Source organism: Aphelocoma coerulescens, chromosome 3 (assembly GCF_041296385.1).
Source record: "Aphelocoma coerulescens isolate FSJ_1873_10779 chromosome 3, UR_Acoe_1.0, whole genome shotgun sequence".
NCBI classification, from domain to species: domain Eukaryota; kingdom Metazoa; phylum Chordata; class Aves; order Passeriformes; family Corvidae; genus Aphelocoma; species Aphelocoma coerulescens.
In genome coordinates, this window is record NC_091016.1 from 48,895,774 (window position 1) to 48,917,405 (window position 21,632).

At 39.0% G+C, this 21,632-nt stretch overlaps 1 protein-coding gene across 3 annotated transcripts in view; it reads left to right on the plus strand.

Moving 5' to 3' along the window:
* Positions 1-487: 487 nt before the first annotated feature.
* KIF25 (kinesin family member 25) overlaps positions 488-21,632 on the plus strand; it is a 42,268-nt gene continuing 21,123 nt past the window's right edge. For 2 of the 3 annotated variants that reach the window (XM_069010193.1, XM_069010194.1), the window contains exons 1-8: positions 488-575; positions 1,300-1,365; positions 5,340-5,456; positions 7,363-7,501; positions 12,295-12,398; positions 13,616-13,704; positions 15,229-15,271; positions 19,370-19,437. In XM_069010193.1, coding sequence (XP_068866294.1) covers positions 501-575; positions 1,300-1,365; positions 5,340-5,456; positions 7,363-7,501; positions 12,295-12,398; positions 13,616-13,704; positions 15,229-15,271; positions 19,370-19,437 — 701 coding nt within the window. In that variant the 5' untranslated portion in view covers positions 488-500. Of the gene's footprint in view, positions 576-1,299; positions 1,366-5,339; positions 5,457-7,362; positions 7,502-7,573; positions 8,356-12,294; positions 12,399-13,615; positions 13,705-15,228; positions 15,272-19,369; positions 19,438-21,632 lie in introns of those variants that run through there. The other variant, XM_069010195.1, reaches the window with a different exon arrangement.

The window sequence follows — 21,632 nt, forward strand, 5'->3', positions numbered from 1 at the left end:
TTGTGCTGGTGTGACGTTTGTGTCCCTGGACCCGGAACCGGGTAGCCGCACACCAGCCTTGCGAGCTCCTGGCTTTCCTTCTATTCCTGCACTCCCTGCCCTAACCCTTGGCCTTGGTCTCTGAGATCACTTATCCCACGGGATGCCGCAGGCGGAGGGATCCCCCAGCCCTTCGGGATAATGGACACGGAACGGAGAGCACGCCCGCTCCCTGCTCAGCCGCCCTGCTGGGGGCGCTCTCCGTCACAGGCGCCGGCCATGGCCCCGCCCCGTCCGCACTCCCTGCTCGCGGATTGGTTAGCGGCCCTGCCACTCAGGGACGGGGCGGGGCTGGCAGGCGGTGGCGCTCGCTCAGCCAATCGTAGCGCTGGGCGGGGAAGAGGCGGGCCCGTCGCCATGGCAGCCGCGCTACCGCCCCAGACGCGTCCCGGGTTAAATCCCCGCTGGAGCCGGAGCTGCGGGAGTTCTTGCTCCGCTTCGGCGCGGAACCCGGGAGGATTATGTGGCCCCGCCGCGGGCTCGACCCGGGTTCCGTGTGGGCGCAGCGCCTGCGGCAGCTGGAGCAGCGGTTGCGCGTGAGGGGGCGAGGGGCGGGGCTGGGGCGGGGAAGGGGCGGGGCCTGAGGGCGGGCGCGTGCTGCGGGGCCGCGCCTCGGCCGCCGGGCGGGAGGGCCTGGAGGGCGCTCCCAAATCCTGCGCCGTCCTAGGCGGGGACACCGAATCCGGCAGCCTGTGGCGGCCTGTTGGCTCCCACGTGTTGGGGTAGGCTGCTCCAGCTGGGGCTGCGAGAGAAGTAGAGAGAGCAGGGAGCCGCGCTCCTTCCCCCGGCCCCGCCGCCGGCCCGGGCGGGCGCTCAGCGCTCTCGGGAGGCGCCCCTGTGCTGAGGGAGCGTCTGGCCGCGCCACCGTCGAAGACCTCTAATAGTGCTGCCTTGGAAATGGAGACTTACATGCTCATGTATAAATAAATGAAGTAGTGCTTTTCCAAGAACCACGGTTCTGGAAAATGCCAGGAGGAGGCGGTTTCGCAAAGCAAAAGCAGTTTAAAACGTGTACCCGCATAAGCAAGCAACGTAACAGAAAGGATAGAAATAAATGAATATTAAGAGTTTATCCTAATTTTTGCATGCTCGTATATAAATACTGTGATTAGGAGATAGGGGTAGGTGGTCCATTGATCTCAGAAGTCTGAGAAACACTGGAATATGATAATGAAGGCTAACATAATGAAACGGTGTTAATCAGACTCGTATTTTTTTTAATTTTAATTTTTGTGTATTTGGGTGGGTTTTCTTCCTTAGACCAAAGAAGAAAGAATAGTTGTCCTGGAAACTGAAAATGCTGTTCTCCATCTAAAACTTGCAGAGGTGACTGTTGTTTATTTTTTTCAATAAGAATTCTTGTGAAAATAGAAAAGACATCAAAATCTGCCTTCCTCTTTTCAGGTTTTGCACTCTTCAGCAGTTGAAGGGATTAAGGCTCAGTGTTTCTTTCTTTCCAAAATCATGAATGGTAGCAGTAATGATAGGCTGTTTAAGTAATTAGGAATTAGCTTAAATTTAAATATTTGCTATTGTTTTAGATCTATAAAACTGAACTGAGGGAATGACTCTGGAAGCATTAAATATGGAATATTTCTTTCTTCTTACAGGGGACATGTTTGTCTAAAAGACAATGGCAGACTTTTCAGGAATACTTTTTAAACACAGTTAGGATGATGCTTTAAAAGAACTATTCACAGAGTGCAGGAGAGACATTTCATTATGAGTAGACTTACCAGGGATGCCCTGCTGTGTCTGTTCCTAGAACTGGTGTTACACTTGTCTAGAAAAGAAGAGGTATTGTTGCACATGTACCTTGTCACAGAGCATACTGCAACAGCTGGATGCCTTCATTTCCTTATATCCTTCTACAGAAGCATAGATTATTCCTAGATCCTCACTGAAATAAGGAGCAGCCTGTGATAGTGTTTAGGGCCTTCAGAGGGGGCATTCCAGAGATTTAAAGAAGTTTGAGTATAGATCTAGGCTGCTGGAGCAAAGCCAGTGGTGAGTATTAGTAGTGATGCAAACTGTTGGCCAAGAGTTTCTAATCTGGGCTGAAACATTAACTGCTTGGATGACCTCAGGGAAGCCATTTGCCCTCCATGTGGGTTTGTTAACACCCGTGGATAAAAGTGGGTTTAACATTTTTCAAAGTCTAACTGGAAACAGGTGGTATATCTAAAATGAGTTTTTCTGGGTATACACAAGAACATTAATTTATTCTGAGGAAATGTTTTTATTGTCTTTGTTCTGCTTTACAGTATTCACTGAAAGCCTTAAGTGTTTCAGCTGATTATTTTTTATCCTCACAAGCACAAGAAATAAATTATTCCAGTCAGTGAGGTGTATCAGATGTAGGAAGGAGTTGCCTGTGTATTAGAGAATGAAGCCTTGTTTTTGAAAAAGAGCACTGCTCCATTTTATTGAAAAATGTGCTGGAACAAATGGGTGCCTACAGACGCACGAGGAGTGTGGGCAATGTTACCACCAAGAGTCAGAAACAATGTCAAGTGAAATCCTTTGCAATTAACCTTGCACTGATGTTTCTATTCAGGCAGGTATTTAAATACATTTTAAAAACTTGCCTCTTCTTAGTTAATTTGCCCCAGCAATCTGAAAATATGAGCTGAACTGAGATCTATGAAATAATTTTACCTTAAGTGAAGACTGTCTATTAAAAACAATACTAATTGAAATTAGTATTATTTAAGGTTGTGCAATATTGCACCATATGTCCTAATATTCTACCAGCTGTGCTGGTGAGAAAAGCTGCTGCCCTTGACTGTCTTTCCCTGATCCTTCAGATCTGCTGGTGGAGCTGCCTGAGTGATTGAGCCGTAACAAGTTCAGTCACAGGGATCAGGGTTAACAGAGGTCTCATTCTTAACTTGTAAAAGCTAATTGGATTTGTTTTGGCTGGAGTGAGTTGGGAAGCTTTGGAGACAAACTTATGAGGATTGCTATAAATGAGGATTTGCAGTGTAAATGTTTATCTATAGGTTGCATCAGTCTAATTAAACTGTTATCTCCTGCTATAGACCGGCCCTTACATCCTTGAGAGAGTGATGAATTTCAGCACCTCTGCTGTGTTCTGCAGCCTTGTCTGTTGTTATCCCAGCAGTATACTGGAAGGGTTGTTACTGAGCGTAGGAAGTTAGATTCTCTCTTGGTAGACCTCCTTTTGTCCTGTTTTTTCCTATTTGAACATCTGTTTATCTACCTGCATGGCCCTTGCTTTTATTAGCAGTCTTTGAGGTCCTGATCCTGCAGCCTTCTTTACATAAAGCCGAGTCTGCCAGAATGGATCTTATTGCAAAACTGAGATTTCACTTTGGAGAACGCTATGAGCAGTTCAGTTTCACTTCTGCTTATAATACAGCTGACTATAAAAATGGTTTAGTCCATTTTTTCCTTCTGTGCACAAGCACAAGTTTGCAAGTTCTGGCCTATGAACAACTCTGATGAATATTAAAACTATTTTAGTGGAGAAAACCCCAAAATCAAGGCAACATTTGCAATAAAGATGAACTTGATAGCGGAAGTGATGAGGGGGTGACTGCAATAACAATAGCGTCAACCTTTCTGCTTTTATCATCAGTGTTGAGAAATGTGGAGGGTCAAGGGGAATCTGTGCAGATGGTGCAGATTAGGTGCTAAAAGGAGGTTTTAGCTACCCTAAGCTGCCTTAACAACAAGGCTTGGGTACTGCAATTGCTTATATACATATGCTTAAGTTTTCATGTGTGATTAGAGATACTAATTCTGGTGCACTACTCCTGTGCATTTTTGTGAAGCTGTTTGTAAATATTGTATCTGAGTAACGTGAGTCTTGAAAATCCTTAGATTTTCAGAGCATCAAAACACTGTATAGAATCAATATCAGTATCTTAAAGCCTGTAAAAATTAAGAAATAAAACGGCTTCCTGGTCTTTCTTGTAAGAACTTTTTGTATTAGTACTAAGGTGGTGCATTGTTGTACAGAGCTTCTGGTTGCATGTGTAAATAGAAGATTCATGCTTTGTGAAGGTGCAAAAGCCACATGAAAATGCTGCTTTCAATAAGTGAAGTACTGTTTTTTTGGAAATGCAATCTTTGTTTATCCTAACAGCTGTAGGATGTTGTACTGTTTTTGCTGATATCATCTGTAGTTAAACTGCAATTAAATGTTTGCATTTTACCTATTGTTATCAGATTATTGGAATTAAATCAAACCCATTGTGTGAGCAGATTTAGCTCTTTCATGCCTTTTGTTGTACTCTTCTATTCTATTTTAAATAATGGAATCGCAATCATGGAATGTATGGCGTTAATAAAGCAGGAATTAAGTCTGTGCAAGAGACAAGTGCATTTCAAAAACAAAGGAAGAGGCAATTAGTACTGGTTAAGGAATGATGGATGTCAACAGGTGGCAGGGGAAAGTAGCTTAAGAAGTTGCGGCTCATTTTAAGCACCAGGACTGTCAGAAAATTACAAAATTACGTTTTTAGTGTAATACAGATTCTTTCATATTGCAGAATTTCACAAGAAATCTCTACAGAGATACCTTTTTTTTGCATTCGTGCCTGTAAATATTTAAAGTTGTATTATTTCTATTTTCCTTTTGATTTCAATGTCTCAAAAATTTCTCAAGTTGGCCATAAAAATTGCTTTTGCATAATAGGTAAGTTTAGACTGCTAGAAAGCATTCTTCTTCACATCCTTTAAAAATTGCTTTGGTTGCTGTGATCTCTGAAGACCCAGAGTAGGCTGTATTGGCACAGCTTGGCACCATTGCAACCCTACTGATTGTAGTGGAGTTGGTGTTGTCAGGGGGTACAAAGTTGGGGGATGTGTATTACCAACTACTTGAGGACTTCAGCAGTTAACACGTGTTTGTTCTGTTTCATGTCCTTCCAGTGCTTTCTTGTTAAATCTAGTTTCCAGGAGACACTTAATCCAGCTGTGCAACCAGCCCTTTGCCCTAAGTGAAGGTGCAATTTTAACCCTTTAGATCCACCTCAAGCACAAGTAAGACGGTTTAGGTACTGCAAAAGCATTTTAGTGATCTGGTGCTCAGGTTTATGAGCCTAAGAAAGTAGAATTTGGTGATGTTGGCCAGTTACCATGAGGTGATTCTTCACATGACTCAGAAAAAGGTAAAAGCAAAGAAATTACGTACTGGCAACATCCTATGTAATCAGGCAGTTGAATTACAAGTATTTACAGAGAAAAAGGGGACAGAATGCAACAGGAAACATGAGTGTTCAAAGTGATTTTTATTGTGATTTTTTTGTGATTTTTTAAAAAATTTTAAATAGTATCAAGGATTGGCTGGAGGAAGCACTAAAGAAGTATTGCAGCTCTATGCTGCTCGTGGTCAGCAGATGAAGTTGCAGAAGAGTTCTGTTGTAACCCAGCTGCATGGAGCAATAAAGGTAAAGACATTTAGTAATAACATAGGCATAATCTATGCCCTAAACATTTACATGCTTATCAAATATAGTAAATCCCAGAAAATGGTGTGCTATGAACCTGAACTGTGGCTTTATTGTATTCACAACAGAGCTTACAGTGAGGTGTAACAATGATTTCGTAGTGGTTTTGCTGTAATAGGCTGCAAAGTCACTTGAGAGGCTGGTAAAAGTGGATGCTCCTGAGCTCCAGGATCTTACATACACAGTGCTATTAATACCTGAGCTAGGTATTTTTGTAATCAAAACTTCACAATTCCCCATTTGACTGTCATACAGACATCCCCTAAAAACAATAATTGTGATATACTTTAATCAGATAGGAAAATCCTTTAAAAAAAGCATTTGAGAGCTCCACTGATTACTAAGAGCTCTGGCAGATCTCACAAGAGGAGTAGTTTGCTGTGTGCTCACTCAGGTTTTAATTTTGCATCAGAGAGACTGAAACTGTTCTCCCAGTGCCAGTACCATAATATTTTCCTTTGTTGAAGTACTTATTTGTGAAGTTACTCTATAGAATAGTGAGTTCCTTTTAGGGACACTACCAAATACCAGCTTTTCTCAGGGCGGCACTGAATGCCTACATAAAATGACTGACAAGTATCTCAGGAAAAAATCTGATTCTTAACAGGCAGAAGGATGCAGCTTGACTTTACCCTTGTTGGACTAGATGATTGTTGTAGGTCCCTTCCAAAAGAGCTATTCTGTTTTATTCTAATCACAGTGGTTCTGCTTTGTAAATTTTGTGGTGGTAGTTTACATTTTTGTTTAGCTAGAATGGCAGAACTGCTTGTGATGCAATACCAGAGGATTGAGATAGGAAACTATCAGATGTCAATGAACACTAGGAGAGAGCAAAGCTCTCCAAATAAAAGTCTAGATGAACAGTCATCCTGTACCCATAATAACAAAAAAATACTTCTTCCCACTTAGATTGTGTGGCTTTCAAGAGTGAGAAATGCAGTGATTTTGTCCCTTTAGTTTAGTTTGCTTTTTATCACTGAAACTAATTAATTAGTTCAACTAATTAGTACCACAGTACTAGTCAGTTTCACAGTTAGAAAAAGAAAATGTCACAGAATATGTAACACTTTGTACCAGGCTGACAATGAAACATCACAGTGCTTCTGTGAGATAAGATATTGTTCATTTCACCTTAGAGATGGCTTTACATGTCCATTTCAGGACTTGGATGTCAAGAAGTTTACTAATCCTAAAATCAGATCAATTTGTTTTTATTTAGGTGGACTTTTAAGTGAATATAGGCTGATCTTACAAACATTTAAAAGACTCATCATATATGTTACACTGAGTTACATCCATAATACAAATACTTTTCTGAACAGTAGCAGTTTCTGATCTCTTCAAAATACGTCTGTTCTCATAGGAAGACATAGAACTAGCCTATATAAGAAATGACTTAAGAGTGAATCCTAGCAAATACCTTCTCATCAAATTGTGGAAAATGAAAGCAGTAAGGGATATATGGATCACGATTTTTCATTGCTGCTTCTGGATATGACTTAAAAGTGGACAGAGCCCACACATGTTCACACACACTTATTTTTGTCTGGTGAAATAACAAAGAGACTTGGTTATACCTGAAGCTGCGTTACGGTCAAAATAGGTATGATAAAATAATAAAGATCTATAAACTCTTGCTGAAATTTTTAGGAAATTACATTGCTAAATGTTGTGCAGGATCCTTCTCTAAGCATGCTGAAAGATATGCTCCTGAAGGCTTCCTGCTATCAAGTAGAAGGTTCTTCCTGCCTGTGATATCTCACCATAATAATTTGAGCTGTTAGATTGAGTGTTCTCAACTGCTGGTTTTGTGTCTTTATAACATATTTTTCTTCTTGCTGAGAAGAGGCTTAAGCAAGACCTGAAGAGCCTTCATTCATTTGCTCTTGAGCTTTCAAAAGACTTCCAACGTCAAAGCAAGACTTGTCTTTACCAAGTTCTGGCAGCAGTCCATGGGATACAGCTGCAAAATGAAGCAATGCGAAGTAAGGCTCATTGCACTTACATTTTGAACATGTAACATCAACAATGTAATTGTTCAACGTTACTAACATTAAAAGGTTGAATTTAATTTTTGGGAAATGTGTCACTGAAATTGTAGCACTTGTTTCTTGTTTGACCTTAAATCATCAAGGAGTTCTGAAGCATTAGAAGAAGTACAAATAACTCTGCAGAGGTTTTGAGTGATAATTTGGATTTGTTTTTTGTGTGGATTACAGCTGCTATTAGACTGCTGCTGAGTTGGCTCAGCTGTAACATTTTTAAAGTGAAGTTCTCAAGCTTGTTATCTTGGCTATTTTAGAAGAGCCGAATAAGGAATATGTTGCATTATAAAGCTGAAATTTGTCTGCTTTTGACTGTACCAGAAAAGGACTTGGCTGATTTCAGAAGTTTCTGAAAATACTGCCTGAAATTAGGATAGACTTGATTTTTAATATTCCTGTGTATTTATTGAAAAAAAATTTACTTCCAAATCAAAAATTAGTCGCACTTGCTGAACTGTAGATACTAACAGCACATGGACTGCTGTTTTGGAATTCAGGTGCTTCCTTGTTCATGTATACATAGGAAGGGGAGCCGGTGCACTGGTACACTCTGCCCTCATCACTGAGGACTAAGTGCATTGATCCTACACCTGGATTCCCATGGTGTGGATCTCTGCACCTGCTTTCAATATCCTTGATTCTGGTGAAGCTCCTACCAGGCTTGAGAAGCACATGAGACATGCACTGTTTAAATTGTTTGAAGTGTAGCAACCTGATGGATTACAACAAATACAAAAATTTACAGTCAGAGACCCTTTGTGATGCTCTAATATCCACGTGTTGCCATTTAAAAGGTACATTTTCTTTCCTTGAATTATTTCATTTTCAGACTGATTTGATTCCAGTGGGACTCCTGATGTCAATAGCAACAAACAGCACTCTTGGTGAAGGGTGTTTTTAGAGAACTTATTCCTCTGTGTTATGTACTAAGTTATGATTAAAATGTATTTGATTACTCTATTATCCTTGTAGAGAAAATGCTCCATCAAGGAGTCTTTAAAACAGAAAAAAACCAAAGTGGAAAATAAACTTTAAAAAGTGAATTTTTCTCTTGTTGAAGCAGGGGGCTAAATGAACAGATAGGAGATTGGATTTGGCACCTGAGCTATTGTGGTGTAAATCAATAATAAGCATTCATTTGGAGGCCTGGCAAAATTCTGTTGACTGTTTTCAGTTTGCACTTCCTGGTGCACTGTTCTTTGAAATCATAAGCAGGAGAAGCTTCCCTGACTATAACGAAATAGCCTCTTGGTACTTCGGTGGATGACTTTTGTTTTGATTTTGGCTGGTTTTCAGTTTTTTGTGAAATGTTTTGGATGGTGATTCTATTGTTAAGGTTAAATATGACCATTGGAATTGCCATCCTTAAATTACATGTAATCTTTTGTAGACAGAAAGCCCAAAGTACATATTCTGGAGACAGTATATATTACCAGTTTAATCTTAAAATAGAGATTGAAAACAAGGGAGAAAATTACAGAAGAAGTATTTGAGTAGGTAAATTTCAAGGTTGTAGTTGACATGCAACAGAACTTTCCTATAATAACGGAGTAGTCCTTTGCTTAGAAATATTTATTCACAGTCTGAAAATCAAGCTACTGCCACCTTTCCCACTGGAACTTAAGTAGTAGCAATTCAAAAGAGAGAGAAGTGCCTGTTATTCTGTTATTATTGGCCTGTTTCCTCATGAATAAAGCTGCTATCATTTTTGCTAAAAATAATTGGCCACCGAACTGCAAATTATACTACTGAGAGAGAGGCAGTGATTCAGCAGATTTTTGGAAGGGTGGGAATTTATAAAAATTTAAGATTACTTTTTAGATTGCTTCACCATGCAGATATTATCAGAAAGAGGAAATGATGGTGACTTATAAGCCTAGTGACTTAGATATGCTTTGCAATTCCGAGGCACTTTCCCTTTGGGCTGGAGAAGATGAAAAAAGGAGCTTATTTCCCATTTTGTCCATATGCTAGCACCTATGTGCTTTGCTCCTGTTGGAGAAAGCTGATCTCTGCACTGTGCTATTGACTTGTATGTGTGGAATGTGAACTACCATCATCTTTTATCCTCAGCTCCACAGGTGATTTCCACCAGCTCAGGTGACTTATGAAAGCGTTTCCCTTAGTGTGGAATAGGGAAGTAGGAGAGGAACCTTGGATCCAGCAACAAAAATATTGTAGCAGCCCAAAGAATAATCACAGAACCATAGAATCGTTTGGAAGGAGCCTGGGAAGGTCGTCTATTTTCATTCCCCCTGCAGTGAGTAGGGACATCAACTAGATCAGGTTCTCAGAGGCCCATCCAATGTTTCCAGGGATGGGCAATCCACCACCGCTCTGCACACCCTCTTCCAGTGTTTTGCCACCCACATTGTAAAAACCATCTTCTTTTATCTGATCTAAGTCGACCCTATTTTAGTTTAAAACCATTACCCTTCGAGCTATCACAACAGGCTGTGCTAAAAATAATGTTACAGTGTGGAATATAAAACACAGCTGAACTCGAAAGAAGTTTTGGTATTAGGTCTATTGCATCATAGCTGCTAGAAGACATGATCAGATTGATCTCCTTTTTAAACTGGACTCTAGACTGGCAAGAAACATTAAAAACCCCAGGGAACTATGGGGAAAACTATACATCCATATCTCTGATACGTTGTGTCTGTGCTAGGTTGTGCTGCTCCCATTTTTCATGTCCCTGTTACGGACCTTTCTATTATGTTTGTGTAACTCTTTGTGAAACCACACACAGAACAGATCAGGGAGCTGATCCAGGGTGGAATTTTCTCAGAAGGAAGAATTGCTTTTAGACCTCTGTGTGACCGAGGGAACACTTGTGTGATCACAGCAGAAGGTCCAGTGCAGCACTGGAGGGGAGGGAATGAAAAGCTCCTTAACCAAGACTGTCAGTTAAAGGAAAGGGACTGTAAAGTTTGCAGTCCTGAATATGCTTGCAAGACATCACAACTGTTAGACTGATGTTACCGTGATCAGTAACATTTCAACAGAAAAACTGCTGGCATTCCCGGCTCCCAGAAAATTTGCATCTAGATCAATGAAGTGGGCAAAGGATGGGGAAAAGGGATGTCTATAATGGCTGCATTCATGTAGTGACTACTTCTCTTGCATAATGAAGAGTGCTGTTATTATTATTTTAAAACAGATGTACACAATGTCTACCCCTAGGTTAAGGATAAAAATGTAACTCCTGTATAGCTTGCATCTGATGTCAAGGAAAATGTTAAATGAGTGTTTATATTTGTTACTGTATAACTCTACTTTCAGAAAAAAATAAAATTTCAGAAATAATTTATGCATTAGGAAACTTTTTTTCTTTCAAGGCTAGAATAATGGAAGAGTACCCTCAGCATCTATTGCTTTGCCTTACTGCTTGTTTAAGAGACTTAGGTAACTCAAAACGTGTACACAAATTTGTAAATGAAGATACTTATTATGGAGATTACTTGAATAATGGATTCTAGCCTTGTGTTTTAAAAAGTAAAGTATGATTAGGGATCAGTGACTGTAAGTGGCCCTTTTGATAAGTTATGGTAACAGATTTGCATGGGATTCTCCAAACCAAAGAATTCTAGTGTTACTCTACATGCAGGATGCAAGAGGATTTTTTCGTAGTGAAACTCCTAAACTTTGATTCCCCAGCTATTAACATCATGTTTCCCCTGCGTGCATGTACTTGAGGAGGAAGACTGTGAGTTGGAGGTGAACTGGTTGGAGGTCAACTGGTTATTAGCAAAAAAGATCTGAGAAATCTCTAGTGTAGACAAATGTCCCATGAAATGATCTGATTTTTAGTCTATACCAGAGAGAATAAATCATCTGTGTGACCATGCTGAGATACTGAGCCTGATCCTTGCTCTGTAAGGTAGCACACTGAGGCTAGTGGCCATCTGCTAACTCAGCTCTCAGACCTTGGTTTTGACTGCTTGATACCCTGCATCTCCAAACTGCTCACTCATTGCTGGGGACCTTGATTTCCCACTGGGGTTCCTAGAAGCTTGCTTTTTGCACAAGCTTGCCAGTCACATAATATGTCTTCTGGTCTTTATGTTTGCTTTAGGCCTGCTCAGTGTTAATGTAATTGGGCTGAAATAAAACCATTTGTGAAGTTAGAAGGCTTTTATAATAACCCATATCACTCTTCTCCATTTTGTGAAGGAGACTCCCTAGGGTTCAAATGATCAGTCTTTCCTATGAATTCCTCATGGAGTGATGGACCTATCTTAAAGGGGAACCTTGCAACTGTTTCAAGGATTACTAGCACTGTAAGTGAGGCTGAGGATAAATGACATGTTAACTTCTTGTAAAGTTAGCCCTTTAGTTATTAGCCCCGAGTCTAATAACTGCAGATGTGGTATGAGCCTTGCAAGTGACAGCCCCAACTAGCAGCAGGCTGCTTCAAGTTTAGGTTTCAGGTTTCGCTGGCAGGTAACATCACTCTAACTAAACTGACACATTTGAACTGCCTTTAAATATCTTGTAATCTTGATTGCTTTTCAAGACTTCACGTGTATACTTGTGGTAATTATTTGTAGCTTCACATAGCAAGAACTATGATGGGATTTTTCATAGGTGTCTAGTAAATCAGAAACTAACCCTCCTAACTGAAATTTGGTGAAGTTGAGAAGGTTTGTGCCTATATTTCATGAGGTGCTACTGGACAATTCCTTTTGTAAAGTCATGGAGTTTATTTCTCTGAAACTGCCTTCTTCTAGTGTTTCAGATAAAAGCTTTTGATCTTGAGCAGTCTCTACAAGAGGTGACAGAGAGATATGAGAAAGAAAAGCAGAAGAGGAAGGCTCTACATAACAGCTTAGTTGTAAGTATGTTTAATAACAGAAAATTGACTTATTTTGTTGAAATTATTCCCATAATTTCCTCACCAATAAAAGTAAAGAATGTACTTCACATGGGTATATCACCTCCCTCAGCTGTCTATATATGATGTGTTTATTTGCTGAGGCACATTTGTCTTATAATAAACCCCACCCCTTTCTTTTTACACAAGATCTTCCAAATGCACTCATATGACCTATTGCCCTAAGGAGTATAATCTATTTTGACTAGTGGACAAAACTTGAGTTTCTTCATCCTCTTCTCTAAATTTGCAGCTTCTGAAATAGTTTTAAAATTCTTAAAATTCTTAACTTGATATTGCAAACTAGTAATCTTTTATTTTTCCAAATATCTCTAGCTGTATCCTGCTCAGCCATTAGTGATGGTTCATTTGGGATTAATTTTTTCCTATTTGTACTTTAAATTTACTCTTTCTCCCATCTTCACAAATGACTAGTTGTGGGTTTCCTGATTTAGGACCTGATTTTTAGAAACACAAGCCTCCTTCAAATAAAATTTTTAAAAGTTTTTCTACCTGGGACAATGAAGCTCTTCATTAAAAAGTACTTACCTTCTAAATTTTGCCTTGTTTCAGTTTACTGAAAGGATATTCCCCAGAACAGTGGGGTGTTAATGCCAGTGGTTAATAATCCTCGTAGGCAAGCTGTGTTTAGTCACACAAAATGAGAACTGGTCACCAACAAAAAGGAAGAGATAAACTGGTCTAAAATGGCCTACAGTGCAAAATCAGCTACTGGCTTTTTAATCATATAGGAACACAGTGGAGAAGAAAATATACAACATATTTTATATTCCACATCTTCCTCAGGACTGTGGAAGAGAAATGGAGTGTGTAATGTTGTCTATTGAGTTAATACAGGTATCTGAAGAAGCTCAGGTAAGGAGGAAGGAGAAAAAAGAAGGGAAGGGAAAGATGGCTCAGAGGGGGTTTTTTTGTCCATGTGAACTGGAGAGGGCTATACAATTCCAGTGGTCTGGAGAGCTCATACTTCCTCAAGTACTTTCTCCTACTTTACTAAGACAAATTACATTGATTCTGTTTTGCTCCCCACAGAGTCTAGGGCTATGACATGGTAAACACCTGCTTTCTTAAACATGGTCATGTCTGTTTGATGAATTTCAGTGTATTTATCCTCTCCAGTAACTTGTGTTAAAAACAGCTTAATATTCTTATCCCAGGAACTGAGAGGAAATATCAGAGTCCACTGCAGGATTCGACCATTGCTACCTTTTGATGATGCTGCTGGACATTCAGTATCACAAGACAGGTAATCTGTTTTGGTTGTGTTAGATCCTACCTGACTCAAAATACAGAGAAAACAATAGTTATATTTATATGAGAACAACAGTGTCCTTGATTTTTTCTGGGTTTATGTGTGTGGGGAGACAATGTTGGTATAAAAACTAATTGCTGTTTTCTTTCTCCTGCTAAATTGGCTCTAGTCAGTCTCATCCCCCTGTCTAAAAGTATGTCGACCTCAATAGAAAGCCATAGCTGTTCTGCCAAGCCAGGATTATCCTTGGCTTGGCAGAAGTAACACAGCTGCAATCAGTTTAGACTGTATTCACTATCCTATACAAATTCTGGGATGCAGTAATGTAACAGCTGCCAGAAGTCGTGGGTAGAGAAACACACTCAGTGTTACAATTGTTTTGTGATGCTATAGAACACATTGGCTGTCTGCACAAACATTGGTAATTCTATTTCTGTCTAATTTGGCTCTGCATACCTTATTTATAATATACTTACTGTAACTGACGTGTCAAAACATTCCAAGATCCAAAAGGAAAGAGGGATTAGATGCAAGTATCTGCTTAAAAAGCTGAATTCTCCATAGATGACTAACATGAAAGAAAATAGGGATTGAAGTGTATACAAAGAAAGAAAGAAAGAAAGAAGGGGAAAACTAGGTGGGTGGCTAGAAACCAGTAAACCAGTAATGCTATCATTTGCTTTATCAGTAAATAGCTGATTTGGGGCTTTATTTTATTTTTATTGCCTGGTAATTTTAAACGAGTACATTCAGTGTTTTAAAGTTTCAATTTTTGGCAAATCTTGCAAAAAAAAAGATTGTTTTAATTAAAACAACATCAAAAATAACAGACAAGGTATTTCAAGAAGCCTGAAGTTGACACTTGCATTAGCCTGTGCTTGGGATACCTGGGGAGGAACCCACTCCCTTTTTTTGTTGGAGTATGAAATAGTGCAATCAGGTGCTGACTTGCAGTGTAAAACAGGATGGACTGGGCTGAACAAACAATTGTCAAGAGTAACATTTCTTAAGGCATTGGAAAGTAATTTAAATAAAATTTATCTGTAAAGCTATAGACTGATTCTCCAAAAACTCTCACACATAAATAGATTTATACACCTCAGTAATCCCAGTCAGTATTTGGACTAATTATGGATTCAAGATCAGGGATCTTGAAAAAGAGGGTGTTTTTCACTTTAATGTTCTAAAGTGAAAACCTCTTGTTACAAGCTCATGCAACAATCTCAAAATAATAGAATGGCTTGCATGTGAATTCTTCTTAATTTGGTTTGTTCTGAATGCCCTTTCTAAAGCAGATTATTTTGCTTGATTGCACTTTAATTTGTTTTTTATTCACAATTAACTGTGGTGTTAGTATGTACATAGGGTACAATAATAGTGGCAATTCTGAAAGGTACTCTTCAGACAGTGTGTAGTTCACAGACACTTTAAACATTGGTTTTCCTCAGCTAAGTGGAACACTTATGGTTTGAAAGGTACCTATTTTTCCCCTATTGGTGCTTTTTTCTTCCCTTACAGGCAAAGAAACTTTTCAGAAAAAGTGGCATATGCAGCTGATGATGTGAGTATTTGATGGTGAAATTCAAAAGCACATTGGTAGATACTAGAAGAAGAAACAAGAGGGGCATGAGAATCATGAGTTTAAAAAAAAAAACCCAACAAGGTCAGGTGGTGCTCAGCTTTGATTACCCATGGGTGCAATAGCAGGTGGTTTGTGCTATTTTCATCCTGACTCTTTGTAGGGGTAATAGCTTAGAGCTTCTGCTGGTGCAGCCATCCTTTGACTGGAGGTTGAATGTTTGCAGCAGTCAAACTGCTGCTGTCTTCCTGCAGTCAGTCCCTTTGAGCCCCATGTATGTGCTGTAGCTATTTCTAAAGTTATGTCAGGCTTTCTTCAAGTTTTACTATTGCAACACAGCCAATGCATTAGGACAGAAATATGATACCTCCTGAAGCACAGCAGCCTCTGTGGTGCTGCAGTCAAGCGTGTTAAAGTATCCTGGCTTAGATTCATTGGGGGAAGAATGGTCATTGAGGCTGCAAATCCAAATGACGTTCCAGCATTAATTGAGGCCATTACCAAGATATAAAATTTAAAAAGGCACAGTAGTGTGAGCTAAGGTCAAAGTATTAACTTGGGTTTTAATTTTCTTAGCTCCCATAGTTCTTAGTTGGCTGCTCACTGTTACTTACATGGTGATGAGCCAAATTCTCTTTTATAGTGTAGTGCTTAAAATATTGCTGAAGTGACTGGAAGTATGTTATGCATTTAAATCCCCCAAATTATAGTTTCATTAGGCAGATATCACTTGCATAATGTGGATAATTATATATATCCATATCTATATCTATATATATGTGCAATTAGGTAACTAATGGAGCACATGAAGAAATGAAGAAAGAGTAAATATGTCAGGAGATAAAAAACAGGGATCTGTAATGGTAGACATTGTATTCTGGATATCCTGACACATTTATTGTACTATAAAATACAACCATTTCTGACCTGTTAAATGTTATTGCACAAGGATGAAATTAGCCAATATTTAGGTTTTGGATTATTTCATATAGATATCTGATGTATTACAGTATCTATATGCTTACAGGTCATTAGGCAGATATCACTTGCATAATGTGGATAATTATATATATCCATATCTATATCTATATATATGTGCAATTAGGTAACTAATGGAGCACATGAAGAGATGAAGAAAGAGTAAATATGTCAGGAGATAAAAAACAGGGATCTGTAATGGTAGACATTGTATTCTGGATATCCTGACACATTTATTGTACTATAAAATACAACCATTTCTGACCTGTTAAATGTTATTGCACAAGGATGAAATTAGCCAATATTTAGGTTTTGGATTATTTCATATAGATATCTGATGTATTACAGTATCTATATGCTTACAGGCAAGGCTTGTCTGCTTGTTTATGCCAATTTATGAATTTTACTTTGTATGAAAGACTGACCTTCAATATGCTAATCATATGAAATATTTCAGGAATATAAATATAAGCACAGGCTTGATTGAGAAATGAAATTTGCAAAATATTAACTTCCTGGTTTTGGAAAACACAACATAGGCTTCAAATGTTTTATTGGTTTGCCTTGACATTTATTTAGTTAAAATACTTTCCAGTTTTGATCAAATACCTGAAGTCTTTATGTTAGATTCTTAATATGAATTTATTTTTCTTTAAGAAAAAAATATTGTTACAAGAATCCTCCTTACAAGAAACACTCAATTTAGACTAATCTTACAAAAGTAAAGGAAAAAATGTTTATTGCCTGTTTATTTTGCTATTAACAACTGAAGCTGTTATGCTTGTGGCTAGGATAAATGTGCAATTTTCAGATTAAAATATGGGGCTTGACTTGTTACTGAGCTTTTAGTTGCAACACAGTCAAAGATTATATTTCTGAAAACAACCATTTCCCAGACAATGATTTAAAGGAAATTTTAGATCAAGGTGAAGGAAGACTGTCTGTGGTAAAGGTGCTCAGTTTATTTGTTTTGCTTTTTAGATCATGACTGTTTCTCAAGATTTTTTTCCTAAAAATACTTTGTGTGTAATATAACCAGGCAGTTATTTGCCATGATTGTGTTAGAAAGCAGAGTCACATTTGAGAACCAGATCCATGGAGACAACATGACTTCCATTTAGTCTTTGAGTGTTTTTTCTTTTGTTTGTTTAGAGATTCATATCATTCTTAAGACACATGATCTCTTTTCTGATCTTGCTCATCTTGTCTAGAAAATCATTATTCTGATTTTAAGTCTAAAAAAGGCTTAAAGTTTTACTAGATGTATGGGAAAGTATTTCCTTTCAGTTTTTGAGTTACTTGGAGATTTTTGAAGTTCTCTTTTTGCTGTCCTGTGCATGCTCAGCTCCTCAATATAACATTAACCACTGTGTGAGTCTTTCTTCTGAAGCTTGTTGTGCAATAACAGTGGAGAGTGAGTACACGCCACACATCAGGTTGAACCACTCCACACAGATTAGGACACTGAGCAGTGCTGGTATTGTGACTATCAGAGAAAATGAGCAGGTGAGGAGGTACTGAATGCACAGACTCTTCCTGGTGATGACAGCCCAAGGGGGAATGAGTGCGATCTGAAATACAGCCTAAACATGAGAAGAAGCTGTGAGGGTAGTCAAACACTGCACAGGTTGCCAAGAGAGGGTTTGGCTCTCCAAATATTAGAGATATTCAAAACCAGACTGACGTGGTCATTACAAATGCTTATGTGAAACTTTTGCCTATTAACAGTCAATTCTTTTGTTTCTATGTTATGCAAGTAGAGGTTTTTCTGTCTCATTTCTCACCTTAGAGAAAGCTGGGTTTGCAAGGTAATTTGATATCTGAATCAGAAATGTGTTCCATCATTCTCTATCCTTTTCAGTTTTTTTCCTTTTCCCTTGCCCCAGAGCCTGTTGGTTACTGATCCTTTTAGAATTTTGTGTCAGGCCATTTTGTAGCAGGGTTGTACTGACATCTGTACTCAGCTAAATTTGCCAGTACTGGGGTGGGTAACATAGTTCATTCTGTAGAGTAAGTGTTTTGTCATCATTAGTTTGATAATGATACATTTCTTTTCTCCAGAAGTAGAAATACTCGTAAACTCAAAGGAAGAAATTTGATGTTTATTAGCCTTTTGCATGCTGGACATACTGATATGTGATTATTATTTGCTCAGCTCTTTATAACTTCAGTCTGTGGCAATACTTATTTGAAGGCCACTAGTTCAGCACTCCAAGCTACTTGTTGGAAGCACATTAGGAATTTCAGCACTCCCATCAAATGCAGTAATGTAATCACAGGTTAGTAAGCTAGAAAATCTCCTTGAATTGATGAAGTATTTTGTGTGCTGGAGAGCTTCCACCCAAATTGTTGAGCCCCTCCCCCCCCCCATATTTTTTCTTTGCTTTTCTCAGCAATTAAGCAACATTTGCCATGAGGAGCAGAAGAGCACAGAATTTGCTACATAATCCACATCAGACTGCTGTGATTGTACTCCGGTAATAGTTTAAAGAGCTGCTTACATATTTGTCAGACTTACAAAGTTATTGTATAACTTATCTGGAAAGTAAATTCCACTCAAAACTCATGGAATTCTATGGATTGTGGTAGTGCAGCTCTTTCTCTTAGTTGTGGTCTAGCATGTTATTTAATGAAATGCACATCTTCTGCTTAGTTCTAGACATAGCTATGTATGAAATCAATCTGAAAAGGCACTTTTCAGTGCACTTTTACAGTTAAAATTTTCCCAACAATTAAAAAAAGAACTCTTCTTTGCAATTTTTTTGTGCCAGTGGTGGCAGTTGGGGAGCTTGTGTTTACTTGCCTATGACTTTCTAGGTACAAAAAAAGTTCAGGTAAGGGTTTGGGTCTTTCTCTTGAACTTAAGTGCATGTTTTGTGTTGGTTGTTTTTAATAACTTGAATGGGTTTTGAGAGCCTTTCTTATGGTTTTGCAAGTTCACTGCATTCTACAGGCTCTAAAGCCTTGTGTATTGGCGACTGCTGGAGAAGGGCCTTGGGCTTCCTGATCCTTAAAGCTGTCTCCTGATACAGAATTGATGCATATTTGCTTTTCTGTCTGTGCCTGTGATACTAACAGTCGATAATTTGCTTTTTCTCTTAGGAAACTGTCCTTGTCAAATGTAACCGTCCTGGTCATGCCTCAGTAAACAAGACTTTCCAGTTTGAGAGGTGGGTAGTCCTGTGTAGCAAGCTGGAAATCTGAATTGCTGGAGGATTTGTATAGTGAAGACTAATTTTATTAGTAGGCATTAGCTAGACGGTAATGCTCTTTTTGGTTGGGTTTTTTGAGTGGTGGAGGTGGGGGGCAGAATTCTTGAGGTTTTTTTTAATGTGATAATTATATTATTCCCAAGACAGAATAATCCATTTCAGGCAATAGATATCAGTCTTCCCTCTCAGCAAAGACTACTGATATGGCTAAGTTTAAACCTGTATAGACACTTATATGACCCTTTCAACAATCTGAGTAGCTGTTGTGATCCTCACAACCTGTTGCAAGGTAGCAGAATGTTTTAAAGGTAAGAAGGAAGTGTTGTTTACCTTTGAGTACTTAAAGGGAGCTCATAAGAAAATGGGGCCAAACTTTTTAGTAGGGCCTGTTGCAATAGGAACAAAGGTAATGGTTTTAAACTGAAAGAGGGTCAATTGAGACTAGATATAAGGAAGAATATTTTCACAATGAATGTGGTCAAGCACCAGAATAGGTTTCCCAGAGAGGGACTAGATATCAGCTTCTTGGAAACATCTGAGGTCAGGTGGGATGGGACTCTGAGTAACCTGATCTAGTTGATGTCCCAGCTCGTTGCAGGGGGATTGGACTAGGTGACCTTTAAAGGTTCATTAAAACCCAGACAATTCAATGATTCTATGAATTGAGGTGGATTGCATGATTTCAGCATTAGACATAGAGCATGACTGTGGCAGGAACTGGACTGAGCACTGGTATGAGTTGATGTTCAACAGCCTGACCATAAGCAGCAAGGCCGAGCAGTGACATGGGAATCAGTGCTCCCCAAGGGAAAGGCTACAGTGTGACTACTTTCCATATTAGATGCTCAAAAATCCACAGAGACTAATCGGATTTTGAAAGCACCATGTGTGATAAGGGCTTTAGTGGGACACCAGAGTCACTGACGGTTTCCATCAGTGAGACAGAAAACTGCTGGGAGTCAGGCTGAAGGGTGCCTTCTGTTCTTTGGAAACAGGTGCTGACCTGGATCTCTGAAAAAAGGAGTCTTCATTCCTTTTAAATAGTACAGTGAGAACTCTGTAAACAGAGAAATACAAAATTTTACCCCAATGCCTCTTTCTAATGGAAAATTTGCATCTATATATTGCAATGACTCAGGAGACTGTCTGCTCTGAACCATGCTCCAAAACCCTCTGGAAACGGAATACAAGAGGACGATTTCATGTTTCCATGCTTGAAGGCAAAACTTGATTTAAAGTCAGATGTACCCAACATGAATTATCTGTCCTGGTTTAAACTTAATGTCTGAGCCTGTTCAGCCGAAAATCCTGTACATTTGCTAAACGTTGCTAGTCATTGACCCTTTCCTCAAGGAGTCCTAAAGTGCTGCAGTTTTCTACTCACAGGAGAATGGGGATTTCTGTCCTGCAGGCCATCAATCACCTGAAAAATCCTGAGATAATGCAGATCTTGGGAAAGCTTTACTGATCCCCGTAGGTTATAGGACTCCTTTGATTTCAGGCATATGAAATCTCTTAGGGTGCATGGCCCCCTCACATGTCTTTTAAGCTGCTCAAAGTAATTCTTTTCACTCTTCAGCTGTACCTAACCCAGCCATAACAGTTGAAGTAAACATAGAATAATGCTGGAATTCAACTCTGTAGAGCAGCACAGTTAATGGTATTGACACAGAACTCCAGAGGTGTTGTGATTCTGGAAATGTGGTGTAGATCCTGGTAATCAGGAAAAGGGTTAAAAAAATGTAAATCCCCCAAAGAATGCAGTTCTCCAGGAATGTTTTTCTAAGTGTCCCAGTACAGCTATTTTTTTATAAACAGAAAAGCATATGGTTCTTATGAACTCTAAAATGTTTATTTTTTTAGCAACATTTTATGGAACTAATAAATGTCAAAATATTTGATTTCAGCTCAGGAAGAAAATTCCAGCTTTCAGCATGTTATGCTTTTATAATTTTATTGGCAAATCATTAGCAAAATAAAAAGGAAGCTCAGAATTTTCAATGTGAGATTCACATTAATCAGTACACAGGGACAAATCTATCCTTCTAGTAAAAATACATGGGGTTTTAGAAAGAGACTCTTTGGATTTGCAGCATCTTTCATGGTTTCAGATAGCTAATGAAGTGGGTGTCCATGCTTCAGCCAAGGCTGTG